This window comes from Takifugu rubripes, chromosome 22 (genome assembly GCF_901000725.2).
Source record: "Takifugu rubripes chromosome 22, fTakRub1.2, whole genome shotgun sequence".
In the NCBI taxonomy this organism is placed as follows: domain Eukaryota; kingdom Metazoa; phylum Chordata; class Actinopteri; order Tetraodontiformes; family Tetraodontidae; genus Takifugu; species Takifugu rubripes.
The window spans coordinates 2,203,008-2,219,339 of NC_042306.1; the positions used below are offsets into that span (position 1 = coordinate 2,203,008).

Genomic DNA, 16,332 nt, shown 5'->3' on the forward strand with positions numbered 1-16,332 from the left:
TGCGCCACCACGGCCTCCCGTTATCCCTCCTCCTGCTGGGCTCAAGGGCAGTGTGGTGAATTTAAAACACAAATCATTCAAAAATACAAAGTGCTTTTGATGCAAACTAACAGCGGATTCGCCAGCAACCATCGCCCGGCTCTGTTTTGCCCTCGATCTTCATTTCTTTCAGACATTTAAGGTATCGAACCCAGATGTTGTGACCAATTCTGTGTTGAAGTAGCTGCTGTTCAAATCTGCCCCAAGCATGGCAAAAATATTGTGTAAGACTGGTTTAAGGCTTGTTAGAAGTTAAAACAGGAGGTTCTTCTCGCCTCCTTTTCCCTCTCCATGCCAACAAAGTTGAAAACAAACCCCGGACCTGTTGGAGATTTTGAAAACCTGTCTTTTGAGATGACGGCTACTCAGACAACAGTATTCAAACAGTCATCAGGTTCCCCTCTATGAAAATAATTGGACTGTATAATACACCATCCACGTAATACTGTCCTACCACAAAACATAGTACTCGTATATTTTTTTATGGATTCATATACATTTAGGCACATACTATATGCACACTTCAAAATGTGTGCACAGAAGGCAGTTTAATACAGTATCTATATTTAAAAAAGACATCGTGACAAAGTGGAATTCTCATATTATTTTTTTCCCCCCTTCGTGTTGCACACAAACGCCCCCAAAGATCCCACGTTTGTGCTCCGTTTCTCTTCCTGGTTGCATTCGGACGTCGTGAAAGGAGAAAGGTACAGTACAGTTACATTGCATTTTTTTTTCCCCATCTCAGTTTTCACTCTGTCTTCCTATACATTCAGTTTCCAATAACAAAGCAAAATTAACGCATAAAAATCAGTGTTATTTTGGTAGGATTTTACTTTGAAGTGATGATAATAATAATAACATTAATAATAATAATAATAATAATAATTTCCAACGCTAGATGGCGATATTATGCCACGGAATGTGCTTATATGTAATTTACAATGTGCAGAAAGTCAGATTTCTCAAATATTGACTCTGGAAATAAATAAAAATCGGGGAAATAAATACGCTGATGAACAAATATAATAATAAATAGTGATATCATAAGAATGAACAGGAACACATACAGATTAAAATCAAGCAAACCATACGAAATGATTAAGTGCAAGAGGGGGGTCACGACCTCACCGGGGTAGACGAGTGAACTCAGAGGGAGTGAAAGCGTTTTACAAATCTGGCTGGTAATTTTTCTCAGTGCATTTATGGGTTGGGGGAGGGGGGGGGGGGGGGGGGGGGGGGGGGGGAGGATGCCAGACACATTTCCGAAAGCCTCGTCTCGTCCGTGCAGCCAACCGAGCCGGCGCTCTCCAGGACAGCAGAGCTCTCGAGCAGAACCACACCGAGCGGAAGGAACCTCTGGGCCGCTCCACAGCTTACACGTGGATGCCCTTGATGGCCTGTTTGATATTATCCAAGAGGGCCTTGCACTCTGGAGAGTATTCGTGCTCCGAGTTGTTGTACATATCGGTTAAAGTCTTCACGTAAGCCTCAAAATTATGCTCGCTGATGGGGCCCTGCAATGGAAGAAGAGAGCGGACCGTCAGTGAAGGCAGCGCGGCAGAGCGAGGGACAGGGCAGCGGGGGGACGAGCGTACCATCTGAGGCAACTGAATGTCCGTTAGACTGTTGATGAGAGCTTGGCTGAGGCGAGCGAGCTCCTTCAGAAGGCTGTCGTTGTGCTGTTCGATCATCTTGTTCTCCTCCTCTATCGTCTTCAGGTTACATTCCATAGAAGAAATCTGCTTTCGTACAGAAGGACAAGAGGAAGGAGGAGGAGGAGAGAAACCAGCAGATTCAGACTGACTGAGGATCTCGCGCTCGCGTCCAGACCTCAGACTGGATATTTACCTGCGTTTGAAGCTGCATCATGTCCGCCTCGATCTTCATGTTGGATTCATTCAGATCCTCGATTTCATGATCCAGATGTTTGATGTCCTCTTTGTTTTCGACACCTGCGTGAAGGACAGCGTCTCATTTTCCACGTTGCAACTGAAAACATCCACATTTCCCGCACAAAACCAGCCGTCAGCTCGATTATCCGCCGTTTGTCTGAAGCGTCTCCGCTAGCTTACCGCTGCTGGCCTTCAGTTTGATAGTCATCTCTTCCTCCGAGTGCTTTTTCTTAATATTGTGCGCGTTCAGCGGGCACCCCGATAAGCTGGCCGTGGGGTTTCAGGGGAAGGGGAGGGGAAAAAAAACGTAAATATGAATGCAGAAACGAAGGAAGAGCCGTTCCAAGCAAGCCAGCGTGAAGCCTGGCAGAAGTGCGCGCTGATAAACTGGGAGACAATGGAGCTCACCTTCTGTGAGTGGCAAACACATTATTGGCATGTCCGAGGCCGTTGCAGCCAGGCAGGGGACAATGGGGCAGTTCCTGTTTACTGGCCTTCCAGGCAAAGGGCAGCCCGTTGATGGACGACTCCTTCTGCCTCTTGGCAGCGAGCGGACAGCTGCCGGCGCTGCGATGGGACGTGTATTTTCCCGATATGTGGCCCTGGCCGTCACAGCCCATCACCGGACACCTAGCGAAGAGAGGGTGACGTTGAGGGGGCGGAACAGATCCCGAACGAGACAAAAACACGGCGTCGGCGTGGTTAAAACGCTCGCCTCTCGACAACTGGACCGGAAGAGCCGTTAACCATTAGGTTGATTAATCCAGGCAAATGCTGATTAAAAACAAAGTGGTCCAAACTGGGAATAATCGCTTCGGCTATAAGTTACTAATCCGTGAAAACTTGAGGCGGAGCGGCGCCGGGATGTTTGGAGAGCCCCATCAGCGAGGCTGGAGCCCTGTTTTCTGCAGGTCAGTAATGGAGTGACACGAATTACACGTAATTGTCGCCTATTGGAGAAGGCAATTTGGAGGCGGGCGACCCTTTCTCTTATCGATAAAGGTGAAAGGTCGAAAAAGAGAGAAAGAAAAGCCCGTTTGGGCGCTCCGTCGCAGCACCGAGAGGGCCAAAACAACACCGGCGCCATTACTTCCAGCGAGCACAGGTAGGTGGCTGGATGCACGGCACCGGGACAATGGAGGCGCGCCATATGGCCCCCTATTTACAATAATCTAGGGACAGTTGCTCCCGGCCCCTCCCCCACCCCTCGCCCTTTCTCTCTTAATGTGTATGAGATCTATTCCAGTCTAATTCCTAAGCTCGTGACCCTTGCATTAGTAATTAAAAATAAAAAAAAAAATAAAAATCTGTGTCCAGATGTAGAAGTAAACAAAGGCTCCCATATCTGACTTTGGATTCCAACTCAAATCAATTACATTATTCTGCTTTAATCGCACTTTCGCCGGCAGCGGTTAAGCTGCAAAGTGATTCAATGGCGTCCGTTCGGGGGTTTTCTTTAGATACTATAATTATGAAGAAAGCACTCAGTGGGCAAAGTAACAAGCCAGATATTCAGTCAGGAAAGGGGGGGGGGGGGAAATCCCGCAAAACACACGGCTAATCCCTGTAAAATAATTCACTAATGTTACGAGAGGAGAAGTATTATTTTCTTTGTTTAACTTAATGGCCTGCAGGTACAACCCCCCCCCCCCAGGCCTGATAACATGCGCACGTTCACAATATCTTCTTGTTTTATTTGTGAAACAAAAGAGGACGTGACAGCAAAAAAAAAAAAAGGAAAAAAAAGAAGTCTCTTACTTAAGCTCTTGCTCATCTTTGTCGTCCTTGTTTGGCGTCAGCTTCAGTCCTCCCTTCCTGGCACGTGGGCACCCTGACAAACTACGGCGGCGACGCGGGGAGACAAAAGGAGACAGAAACAATCCGGGAGTTAGCGCCACCGATCTACAGAGTTTAAGGCAAATCTGCCTCCGAGTGTCGGCCGGATAATCTGCCCGTACGAGGGAGAGAGAGAGGCGGCCAAATAAATCAATAAACTCCAGGAACTTGACGAGCGCGGCGCGTTTCGCGGCGCAGAGTGAGACCTCCGCCATCTGTGTCAACGCCGAGCAGCTCCGTTCTCGCCGTTACCTTCTGTGCGAGGCGTAGTTCCCCGTCACGTGTCCGGATCCGTCGCAACCGGGCGTCGGGCACCTGCGGGGGAGGGGAGGGGGGGCGAGAGAAGAGGGTGAGCGGTGACCTCGGGCGGGGGGGGGGCAGGAAAACGAGCGCGAGGCGAGGGATCCGTTAGCGACACAAACACGTACTTCAGTTCCTGAGCGTTGGCTGCCATCAGCGATTTGAGCGTCTTGTCAGCCAGGGGACATCCAGACACACTGGAGAGGATAAAGAGCTAACAGTCATTTCAACGCACTCTTTGATCACAGCCCAATTCAACAATCCTAATACAATGTCTCGCTGCGCATTTACGCATCCTCGCTCCTGGGGTTTTTAAACATTTTTTGACAAGTTTTAGCAGCAAAAACAACCCGGTTTCCTCCTCATGTATCTCTCACATGTTCTAGCTGCTGTTGCTGGGTGTAATTAATTACAGTACCTCCGATGGGATGCATAATTGCCCGTCACGTGGCCGCTGCCGTCACAGCCCGGGGTCGGACAACTGCGGAAGAGCACAAAGCACTCAATGCACGGATTACTCTGCATCCCACAGACGTTCTGCTGAGCTTCAACTCTTTTTTTTGTGTGTTATTATCTCTCTTTCTGTGTCGACTTGTTTTTTTTTATGCACTGACAGCCCTTCCACGGGCGTTAAAGAGTTAGTATAGCGGGAAGTTTAGTAGAGAAGTCGTGATTATGCTGCCGGACATTCGGCGGAACGCTGCCCGAGTGGCGCTGAGGAGGTGCTGTGCTGCGAGAACTACAGGGTCCTACTGTGGAGACGCGGCAGAGCATGCAGGCTAGCTACAAGAGTTGGAAGCTTGTACGTGACATACATGGAGGAAACTCACTTTCCAGCACATCTGTGCTCCACATGAACCTGCAGACATATCGGTTACAGTGATCGGTAACAGAGTGAGCTTCAGGGTCAACTCAGACTGTCCCGTTCAAACAGACGCCTGTTTTCGGCCTTTTGTGGCCAAAAACGCCGACTAAACGGAGGCCCAGGTTATTCACAAGTGGCCGAATGAAGATGTCTCAAGGTGTTTCGCCCTTTAATGTCGCGTACCTCAAAAGCTCTTTCTTTGAATCTCGGAGTAGCGCCTTGGCTTTGGGACTTAGCATGCTGCCGTCTCCTTTATAGTGCTGGTCCTCCAGGGAGACGCCGTCGTAATCCTCCTGGGGGAGAAGAAAAAGTGGGAAAAAAATGCCTTTAACAGTAAAAAGTAGACCTGACCGTGATCTACTGTGACCTAAAAGTGAATAATTAATGAGAAATCCTGCATAATACTCTTAAAGAACACTAGCCCCGGGGGGCTGGAGTGCAGTGGGAAGAGATTATGCATAAGGATACTCATACAGTAGAAAAGCATACATTGATTTAAAGTCACACTTAATCCATGTAGTATTTATCATGTTTAGTCAGTACATGTGGATTTTCTGATCTGAAAGCAGGTCAAATGGGATAAGAGATATCGGCTACAAATGATACCTGTGAGATCGTAAAATAAAAGGGGACCTTTAAACCTTTAAACCCACATTTAGATCGATTCGGGGCCCCCGGGCAAGAACAGCATGTGTAGACCAGATTAGCAACGGTGCTAAAAAAAAAGATAAAGGAATAAAAAAAGAAAAAAAGAAGCTTTAAAGATCAAACTGAAGGTGCTGCTGCTCGAGGGATTCGTGTGCAACAGTTCCAAAATGGTTGACATTTGTCAAAGCTGAGCCATTCAAAGAGGCTGTTGGGGAATCTCAAAGATGCTAATAAGTGCAAGACGAGTCACTCAGCCGCCGCACGGGGGGACCTTTCTAAGGCAGGAAATGATGTTCTAATGTTATCAGACGTCGCCGGTGTCGGTCGCGGGTGTTTTTGGCGAACTCTCACCTCTGGGTCGTGTAAAATGTGTGCTTTGCTGAAGTTGAGGGGGCTCTCCCAGCTGTCTCTGTCACACAGGGGCTGGTAGAAGGCGGGGCCAATCAGCAGGCTCCCACCTTTGGCCGCCGCGGCCTCGGAAGGGCCCAGTGAGTCCCCGGGAGGCGTCCTCGCCTGCGTCTTGACGTTCTCTTTGCACTTCTTCATGCTCAAGTCCAGGGTGCCGTTCTCGTCCACTTCGATGAGCATATCCTGCGGGCACGGAGGCTTTAAACACCGCGCACGTCTCGCCACAATACACGCCAGCACCGAACATTAAAGCCAATTTTTAACAAACAATGCGTTTAAATCGTGCACGCCGCGGTTATCTCGCTCCAGACGAGGCACCGCACTAAGCCAGTGTTAATTCTGCCACACACACACACACACACACACACACACACAAATGACTTTTGTGTAGTTCTCTGTGACAGCTGTGTCATGTGTTTTCTAGGACACACAACCAAGATGGCAGCTGTGGGGGAGGGGGGTGGAGTGGACGGGTGGGGGTGGGTTGGTCGGTGGGTTTTAGGTCATCATTATTATGGTAAAAATTAAAAAGCTTAATGTGGCATAAGTTTCCTGGCTGACAGATGTGTGCGTCGTCTCCGCGCAGACGTTCAATGGCGTGATGACGGTTTCAGGGCATTAAAAGTTTTCCCTCATTAAAGGCTGAAATCCCTCCCCATAAAAGGAACCAATTACTCCATGCATATGTTGCATTTAGGCCTATACATCATTATTATTTGGTTCTAACAGAGGGGGAGCTTTTTTCCTTTAAAAAAAAAATTAATTAAAGGGGATAATTTACATGCGCGTTGAACGCGGCTGTCCACTTTAATTATCCCACCACTTGATGATGTGTGTACCTAATCGAAATAACGCCGGTGTCACTCTGCCTTTGGGTGAAATATCGCCATCTTAATTATGGTTTCAGCCTAAAGACGAAAACTCTGGACTGGATTTTTATTTTTTTATTTTTTTTTAAAAGGAATTTAAAACTATTATTTAATGGAATAATTCAAGTTAAATAAGCGTGTATTCACGCTCAAAAGGCCACAGCTATTTTATCGTCTGCATAAATTTCCATGTGCGACGCACATATGCAGGCTAAAGAATATAACACTTTAAATATGGAGCCTTTTTTTCCTGCTTTGAAAGCTGTTCTGCTTTTTACCTCTTTCCAAGACAACTAAGCTGTAAATGAGAGCAGATGATTAACTTGCTAACACTGTTTTATTCATTCAGTGGGCTGCTACCTGGTACGGGGCCACGTTCTCAGCTCCACAAGCTGGGAGACAAGGATCTGTGCTGTGTAGGTGTGGAGACCTTGAATCATCTGCAGCGCACGTATGTATCCCACAGAACGCGCTCGGCATTAATCATAGCGCGAGCGCGGAGGGAGCCGGGCGCTGCTGGAACGCCGCCTTTCCAAAGAGAGTTTGGATTTTGAGCGAATTAAACTTTTCCAGTGTTAACTCCTCGAGCTGATTGGCTTAATCCCGGAAAATGCCTTTAAAGAGCGCCTGGTGTAGACGCGCGGCCTATGCTGGATCACATAACGAAGCGGGAGAAAATCCTCCGCCATCTGCGCCGCGCCCGCCGCAGTTTCAGACACCAGTTCAGGGTCTTTACGTGCCAGCTGATGGCGAAGGAAAAACACGCCGCCACATGTTTTATTAAAAAAATATGCGGGGGGGGGGGGGGAGAAAGCTGATTGTATTTTGCCTTTTGATGTGATTACACTAATTTTCATTTGTTTACATTAAAAGGTTTATGGAGGAAGACCTCCTTGTTTGCCTGCCATCAGAGCGCCGAGCTCCCGTTGCCAAATTCAGCCTTTTTTCTTTCTTTTTTTTTTGATGTCTTCCCTTTTTATACACAAATCAGAGTTCCTTTAAAATGACCACGTTAAATACCGTTCCAAGTGGGTCTAATTTGATTACCTTTGCGGGGGCTGCCAGGGGCCGGCCGGCGACAGCCTCCGTGTTCTTCTGGTAGCGGGTGGAGAGGTTGAGGATGGCGGCGGTGGCTGCCGAGGCTTGGAGGCCGTCGTCTTTTTTGAATTGACTCGACGGGCTGTGATGACCAGAGGTGGGCAAGCAGCCACCTGGAGCAGCGAGGAAGCCAGGATACTGTTGAGGTGCTAAAAGACAAATAATTAGTGAATAATTTAGTTACAGAGACACCAGGTGTTCCACTCAAACGTATTAAAGCGATATTTGTGGGTTTTAGCCACAATTACCCATGCAAAAACCCTGGAAATAAATGCAGCAAATCCCACCCTTTGCATATAGATTCGGCTAAACATCGTCCGCCTAGTCTAAACAAAAAAAAGAGGCTCACAGTCGGAAAACGGCGACATTTCCTGCTCCGGGTTGGCGCCCATCAGAGGCTGTTTGCCGAAGACCTGCGCATCAAAGCTGGCGTAATCAAAGCGGATGCGGCTGTACTTGTCCATGTCTTTGGCCAGGGTGCTCTGCAGCGCCGCTGCCGGATGAGACAGCCTGTAGTTCAGCTGGTTCATCTCCAACTTCTTCATCAAGCCGACGGCTCTGCGGAGGAGACGGAGGCCTTTAGCGCGCCCAACTTGCAGGAGAGCAAACTCATATTAAGCCGTTAAGTATAGACATTGTTCCGAGGCATTTGGGGACGCCAGTGCTTTTGTACACATAGAGTCTGGGATCTGATGTGTTGTAGATCCCCAGCCAGGTTGCCAGACTAATTAATATAGTAGGAGTGGGCATCCTGCCCGTGATATATCCACGGGGAACAAAGAGTTCTGCTCTTTTATCGTCTCTAATAGAGAAGAACTCACAGGAGCAGCAACGGTTGCTTATGCCTGCTTGGAAGGCTTGAAATCGGCTGCATTCTGCTGGGATCAGTGAGTAAAAAAAAACATTCAACCCCCCTTCGCCCCATCACATTTTCGCATAAGCCCTTTAAAGCTTTAACAACTTGAGGATGGAACTTTATTTGCCGGTTTAATGTTTTTTGGGGGGGGGGGGTTATCTGGCAGTATACCTTGGCGAGCGGTCAGGCGTCTGTCTGCATTTCAGGCTCTCTTCCTGAGGTTTGGAGACCTTCACTGCAGCGGCGATGGGACAGCCCGAGAGGCTGTTTTGGGGGGGGAAACAAACACATTAGCTTGATATTGGAAACAAGGTGCAGGTTTTGTAGCGGGACGCACCTGCGGTGGGTGCTACGGTTGCTGTTGACGTGACCTCTCCCTGTGCACCCGGGCGTCGGGCACTTGAGGACATTCTCGTGCATGGCCAGGACTGAGGAGGGAGGGACAGAGGAGATAAGAAGACAAACGCGTCCAGGATATTAAGAAAGCCAAAAAGAAAACACATCATTCAGCAGGGAAAGACAAAAGCGTAGAGAATAAGCAACGATAAATACATATGCAGCACTTTTGGGAATAAAATGAGCGCATTAAACGACTTAAATACTGGTTGGTGCATTAATGCCTACAGAGCAAAGATCCTCCAAAGACAAAAAAACAAAAACCCCGCAGTAAAAGGCTCCCACATTGTGAGGAATTCTGTAATGTGGCTGAAATGTAAATAGCTTAGTGCAAAGAAGAGCGTAATAAGACAGCTGATTACATTCTTCAAAACAACCGCGCCGTTAAAGGTTCCGCGCTGTATCCTTAGAAACTTCTTCTCTGAGCGCGTTCTCCAATTAGTTTGTAGGAGTTGTCTATTTATTTTTGAATGCTGCGCTAGCTAGCCCTTTGATTTGCAAATACTGCCTCCAGACTGAGAGCACGCGCTTTTTTGAAAAAGTTAATTACTTTTTCTGTTCCTTTTGTAACATTGCTGTTTAATGTCCCAATGTTTGGTGAGTTTTATTGAAATGACTTAACAATCGCCAATGTGGGGGAGGGGGATTCAATATTCACACGCGACGACAAGCAACGGGGCCGAACGAGCCTGCGTTCGTTTGAAAAGTGCCGTGCGAATCTTTTGAGTTCGCGCAGGAGGAGCCCCCAACCAACCGGTGCTCTACTTACTCTCCGGAGGGACCCTGACTTTGTGGGGACACCCAGACAGGCTCCTGTGATGCGGGTACAGGCCGGTCACGTGACCCGTGCCGTCGCAGCCTGGAGTCGGACACTTGACGTCCTTCTTATCCGCACGTGGAGACTCTGCGGGAACAAAACGCATCTCTTAATCTGCAGCGGGGCGCGGCGCACGTCCGCGTCTTAATGCCCGTCCATCGAAAGATTACACCCTGGATTACACATTTAGCTGCGGTCATCGCAAGAACCACGAGAGGTACTTTAGGGGGATTTAAGACTTATGGTCACGGTTAAATATCCGGCTGATTCCGGGCAAAATCCAATATTCTGAGTAGTTGCATCGGGAAAAACGCTTCTTTATTTTAGTCTGTTTATTTATTACTTTGTGCCAAAATGTTTTCGGCACCAAAGAGGATTTCCTCCTCCCACCCCGCCGCATATGCTTCTTTTCTTCTTTTTAATGTTTTTAAAGCGCCCCATCGTCCAAATCAAATGATTCGGCGGGCGCTTATCTTATTGTTGTTTCCTTTTTTGCCTCCATCTGGACGGTTACCTTTCCCCCCGTGGTAGCTCAGCCTGCCGTCCATCTCCATCATCCTCTGGTGCCTCCTCTCGTGGCTCATCTGCTCCATCAGGAAGCGGTCCATCTCCCTGTAGGCGTGGTGCAGGGCCTGCCTCTGCTCCGTCTGCAGGGCGATGGCCTGCTCCAGCAGGCTGAAGTTCACCCGCCCTCGGCTCATCTCGTGGAGGCCCAGGGCCCAGCCGTCGAGCCGCGGCGGCCGCTCCGCCTCGCCCTTGCTGTCCTCCTCGGCGGGCAGAGGCCTGTATCTGAAAGACTCCACCTGGAACACGCCCGCCCTGCCCATCAGCCCGCTCAGGTCGGAGGGAGGCTCTTCTTTGATGTGGCCGTTCCCTCCGGTCAGGTCTTCGGGGGTCTCGGGGAGACTCCCGTTGACCTTGGCGGCGAGGGACAGGGGCTCCCACTCCACCTCCCTCTCCTCGTCGTACTGCGACGGCGGCGACGACGCGCCGCTCATCCTGTCCTGACTTTGGTGTTCTTCTTCATTGTTAAGGAGCTCCTCCTCGTCCTCGTCCACCAGGCGCTCGGTGGCGTCCGGTTCGCACTGCGGGGAGCCGCTGGAGGTCACTTCCGACCAGCCGGCGGAATCGCCGGACTTCGCCGCCAGCTCGTAATGTTTGTGGGCAACTCCGTTGACCGCTCGCAAATTTCCATCTGAGACAACAAAAACACAAATGATTTCACGTGTTTGAGGAGAACGCGGCGGATAATCTTCGCCAAATCCTGTAAAGGTTTTAGATTCTGTCTTACTTTCTCAGAAAATTAATATGCTGGGAGAAAAACATGTTTTCTTTGACAACCTTCTGGAGGATTAATAAGTCAAAAACACGCCGAAACTGGAAGAAATCTTAAATAACATATAAAACCCTTCATTTCGCCGGCCCGACATAAAACCTGGAGATGAGAAACACATTTATTTTCCTTCTTTAGTTGGAACTGCAGCGAAAATATAGATTTAGGACAAGAGAATCGGGGGATTTAGTGACAGCAAAGATCAGCTTCTTAATTAGTTGCGTGTATTTGTGAGAGCAAGAGGAGCTGCAACATGTTGTCATCTGTAGGATTCAGCGGTTTAAGAACACGACATTGTTGTTCCCATCAAAGAGAACAAGAAAAAGGGGACGAGAGTCCCGGAAACACAGACGGAGGCGAAACGCCTCAGAAAAACTCGGTGAGACATCTCTTGGTTGATTTTATAGGCCGCCTTTTAGCATAAATCATGAAAAACTATCAGCAGTCAAGTGCTGTGTTGATTCAGAAGGTTATAAGAGGGTTATTAATAATCTGTAGGTGAAATAAACGGCGCGATAAAGGTTAAACCACAATGTCTTTTTTTTTTAATTTGACCAAAATGACGCTCTAAATCAGTCCCATTAACCTCCCTCTCTTCACCTAATGTTTCGTATAAATCCAGAAAGTGAACTAATCTCGAGCGAGCGGACAAAGAGGATAAGGTTAACGCTGAAAAACCATAAGAGGCCGAGCTTTATTAACGCCGCCCCATGACGTGCGCGGTCAGTGATTAACAATGGAGAAAGCTATCATCTGGATTGATTCGACCAAATCTCCCCTGATCCCCCCGAAACCGGTGCGAAGTTATGCTCGATTAAGGCTCTTTGGGCTGTTTTACTTTCATTAGGCCGGACTTTGGGCCCAGATCCTCTTAAGTGGCTGCAGCAGACAGCAGCAGCACCGAAAGCGGGGATCTGGCCGGCTGAGGAGGGGATGGACGGTCCGAATCAGATCACACTGCTGAGGCTGATGCGCACGAGCATTATCACTGTGACGCTGGGACTTATTAATGGGAGAGCGGCACAAAAAAACTTAATCCTCAGCCAAAGAGCTTTAACGTCAATTATTTGATGCCGCCGAAAGAGACAGACTGACTTTCTCTGCGGTGCCGCTCGGCCCTGCAGAGAGATCCGCTCCGAACCGGCGTCGGAGGGAACAACGGCGCCAGTTACACGTATTTACATTTAGGAAACCAGCGACGCGAGCTTCTGTCTTTGGTCCAGATGGACTCCCCGGCCTGACATAGCTGCATAAAAATGAGGCGAGCACACACTCGTACACACATCCAAACACAGAGACACAGACGTGCAGCAGGGAAAAAAGAGAGAGAACGAGACAGAGAGAGAGAGAGAGCGAGAGCGATGGAGGGGGAAAAAAACTTGGATCCCTGCTGTGGTTTGTGTGTTGGAACAGGTGAACAGTTTGTACTCCAGAATAGCCATTACCAGCACTCTGCAGCAGGGCTGCAGTTGGCTGGAGCTGAAGGCAGTGTGGCCTGACCAAACGAGGGGCTTATTTTTCCTCCCTTTTTTGTTAAAATGCAGATACGAGCGGCTCCCCCGCTGCAAACCTTCTCGCTGCTTCAGCTCTACTTTTCCCAAATGTTTTTACTCCCCCCCCCCACACACACACACACACAAATCGGGGGAACGTCGGCGAAACGCGTCCTGAAAAACGCCAGCCTGGTGTCGCCCTGTTGGTCCAAACTGGTTCAAGTCCAAACGCCATCAATCAAATCATGTTAAAGGATGAAGAGGAAAAATAGGTCCGGCACGACAGCGACAACGATGCTCCGTGAATTACTCGGATAATTGTAGCGTAATATGAACCCGGGAAACAAATTCCATTTCCAGTGAAACCACACAATCCAGTCCGCTCCTCTCCAGGTCCATTTAACTACACACATGTGTACTATAATGAGCTGTAGACATTATGCCTAATTATGTATTAGACTGTGTTGGAGGGCCTAACAAAAGCTTTTGAAAGGGACAATTCTGTTTGTTGCTTGGTTACATCGTTAAAAATATACCAAATCAGGGTAGATTATAGTGGGCCCGAATGCGCGCGCACGCACGCCGCCGGCGCCGTTGCCAAAACGCAAGAAACTCGGCTCATTAGGAAGAAACAAAAACATTTTCCCTCTTGAGGAGAGGAGCGACGTCGGCGAGGGTAAACACTTTCAACGGCGATTGATAAAGTTGATAAAGGCGGGGCCTCCGCGCGCCAGCCGGGGGGAGGGGGGGGGGGGCGACGCCGCCGCCTCATTTGCTCCCCACAATGGCGGAGGAAAAAAAACGGCGTTTGAAAGAATGGAAAGAAGTTTAATTCAAATCAAAGCGAGCGAGTGGGCGTCGTTCGGCGGCTTTGGCCCCGGCTATTGAGAGAGGGACAGATGAGGGGTCTGAAATCTGGCCTCATCGCGAGGGGGTGACGCCACGCCAGAAATATCATGGCGGATCAGCTGTCAGAACTTCAATTTGCGGACGTGAGACGCGACTAACGTGGACCCGGCAGGGCCGTCTTTCACTCCCACTGCACAATGAGCGCGGCGGCTGGCCGGTGGCGGAGGGAGGCAAATATGAAAGCAACAGATGGGATTTTAAAATTCAGCGTCAATTGTTCATCAAAACAGACAAAACAACAGGACATCTGTTTACCTGCTGGAGTGTCAATGTTCCTCGGCTCTTCTTTGTCCTGCGGCGCTGCCAGGTCCTCGCTCTCCTCTTCACAAGCCTCGCTGGGGCTGTAGTGGCGGGGCTTCATCAGCAGGGACTTTCTCTTGTTGACGGGGGCGCCCTGCGCCCCTTCCTGAGCGCTCCTCTTCCTCGCGACGGGCCCATATGGGCTGCAGGGAGGACAGGAGGGGGGGGGGGGGAGCACCTCGGGGTCAACAAAGGAGACAGGCTAATGGTCTGAAGCTGATTTTCAAAGCTGTTATGGGAGTTTTCCTATGTGAAACCTGATTTTTTTTTAGTTTTTTCCCTGATTTTAGGAATGTTGAGAAGGTCACCTGTGCGTCTCCACGGTGCAGCCCTGCAGCCCTGCCCAACAGAGACCAACAAAAAGAAGCACGTCAGAAGTCACCTTTGCATTTCGCTCGCAACTCACTGTGAAATAGAGCCTCTCGCTCTCAGGAACCTTTTATGTGACGGACCGTAGTCCCCCCCCCCCCGTCTTCTTTATTGATCCGGAAAAGCTAATTCGCTCGGTCGCGACTCCGCCGCCGCGGCTCATCCTCTGACAACGCTGACAACCTGATCCGAAAAGGGGAAATCAATTTCCCCTTTGTGGACCGGGTTCGCGCGTCCCGCCCCCTTCTCCCGCGAAGCGCGTCCAATAAAAGGCGCTTTTCATAAATTCTCCCCCCCCCTGGACGCCGCGAAGGTGCCGGCAGGAAGGCCTCGGAGGCCCCCCGAGCGCCCGCGCGGGGCCACATCCACTGTGGAGCTTTTCAATCACGCCGGATCCACACTCCCTCCTTTTGCTAATTTGAGCCGCTGTTCCGATTTAATGAAGTTATTCCCCCCTGAATAATGAAACGCCAGCGTGGCGCTCTTCACACCATCAAGATAATACACAAAATTGACAGTTCTAAAGTTGGATTGTTGAACCGATACCCTTAACTCACGGCGGTAAGTGGAAACGACGCTTGCCTGCGTGCATGTGCGTGTGCGTGTGCGTGTGCGTGTGTGTGTGTGTGATCCAGCACCAAAAAGCCCCACTCACCTGTGCTACCGTGGTATGTTTTCAGAGTTTGCTCCTCACCTTCGGAATCCATCTGTAAAAAAACAACAAAAACGTTAAAATTACAAAAAAAAAACAAAAAACAAGCAGATTTCATTTACAGCATCTAAAACCAAGCCAGACTCCGGGACGCATCCGTCGCCCTCCCGAGAAGGAGGAGACTGACGCCGGCCTAAAAGTTTCAAAGGTGAGTAAAAATATAATGACTGTAAATAATGACGCCAGGCGAAGGTCCGCGCCTCGCCGCGCGTGTTTAGACAAAAATAGTTGCTAAAACCCATCCACTCTCGCTCCGTGTTGCTCGTGGGCCCCAAATAAAACCTATTAAACATAATTATTCCAGGCTGATGGTGGCGTATAGTGGTCACAGGCCAGTGAAATCTGTGAGTCACAGGATATGCTGCTACTTTTCCCTGGTAATGGGAAACATGACTCCTCTCTCTGGTTTGCTGTTGTGATTGAAGGCACTGACCTGTCATACATTTATAATAGGGGAGCAGGTGTGGCAGTGATGGACCTTAATTTCCTTTAATAAACCTTTTATGTGCCACACTCTTAATGCCACGCCGGGCCCTCAGAGGTCCTGCTCATAATAGGTTCATTACTTTTGATTACTACAGCCTATTGAGACAAACAACTCCCCAACACTATAGATTGCATTCTGTAAAAATGAGTGTAGCTCATTAGTTTGGAACACTTCTGCACACAGACGGGCCTGGACAGTTTTCTGGACACTTGTCCTTTTTCTTTTATCTTTTTTGAATGCAGGAAGACGGTTCTTGCGAGCAGCAGATAAGAGGGGACGCGGCGAAAATAGCCCCCGCTTCTTTACGTCTTTATTTTGATTTTTTTTTTTTTTTTTTTAAACATGTTGTGGTTTCAATGGCTGGATTAAGGTTAGCCTAATGTGTTTATGGTCACAACAGCCTCATATTAGTTTTGGTTCCACCCAGTGAGATGTAATTACATTGTCGATGTGAGTGTGCGTGTGTGTGCCTGTGTGTGTGTGTGTGTGTGTGTGTGTGTGTGTGTGTGTGTGTGTGTGTGTCCTGCTGTCATTAAGTTTGGACAATATGTCACACACAGCTTTGAGTTTAATATGAATAAGAGATCTTCTGAGGCCTGTGTGTGTGTGTGTGTGTGTGTGTGTGTGTGTGTGTGTGTGTGTGTGTGTGTGTGTGTGTGTGTGTGTGTGTGTGTGTGTGACAACAGACACTGTCTGTGCAGG

The 16,332-nt window shown here is 49.0% G+C and overlaps 1 protein-coding gene across 8 annotated transcripts in view; it reads right to left on the reverse strand.

Moving 5' to 3' along the window:
- Positions 1–505: 505 nt before the first annotated feature.
- The window catches only part of st18 (ST18 C2H2C-type zinc finger transcription factor), a 34,142-nt gene continuing 18,315 nt past the window's right edge, over positions 506–16,332 (reverse strand). For 5 of the 8 annotated variants that reach the window (XM_029830614.1, XM_029830621.1, XM_029830619.1 and 2 more), the window contains 20 exons: positions 15,087–15,138; positions 14,371–14,401; positions 14,018–14,205; positions 10,542–11,222; positions 9,980–10,114; positions 9,152–9,242; positions 8,986–9,078; positions 8,308–8,516; positions 7,908–8,107; positions 5,935–6,174; positions 5,119–5,228; positions 4,489–4,551; positions 4,199–4,267; positions 4,023–4,085; positions 3,693–3,773; positions 2,343–2,564; positions 2,115–2,200; positions 1,891–1,994; positions 1,638–1,784; positions 506–1,556 (listed from right to left, as the gene is read on the reverse strand). In XM_029830614.1, coding sequence (XP_029686474.1) covers positions 1,416–1,556; positions 1,638–1,784; positions 1,891–1,994; positions 2,115–2,200; positions 2,343–2,564; positions 3,693–3,773; positions 4,023–4,085; positions 4,199–4,267; positions 4,489–4,551; positions 5,119–5,228; positions 5,935–6,174; positions 7,908–8,107; positions 8,308–8,516; positions 8,986–9,078; positions 9,152–9,242; positions 9,980–10,114; positions 10,542–11,222; positions 14,018–14,205; positions 14,371–14,401; positions 15,087–15,138 — 3,006 coding nt within the window. In that variant the 3' untranslated portion in view covers positions 506–1,415. The remainder of the gene's footprint in view (positions 1,557–1,637; positions 1,785–1,890; positions 1,995–2,114; positions 2,201–2,342; positions 2,565–3,692; positions 3,774–4,022; positions 4,086–4,198; positions 4,268–4,488; positions 4,552–5,118; positions 5,229–5,934; positions 6,175–7,907; positions 8,108–8,307; positions 8,517–8,985; positions 9,079–9,151; positions 9,243–9,979; positions 10,115–10,541; positions 11,223–14,017; positions 14,206–14,370; positions 14,402–15,086; positions 15,139–16,332) is intronic. The other 3 variants (XM_029830615.1, XM_029830617.1, XM_029830616.1) reach the window with 3 other exon arrangements.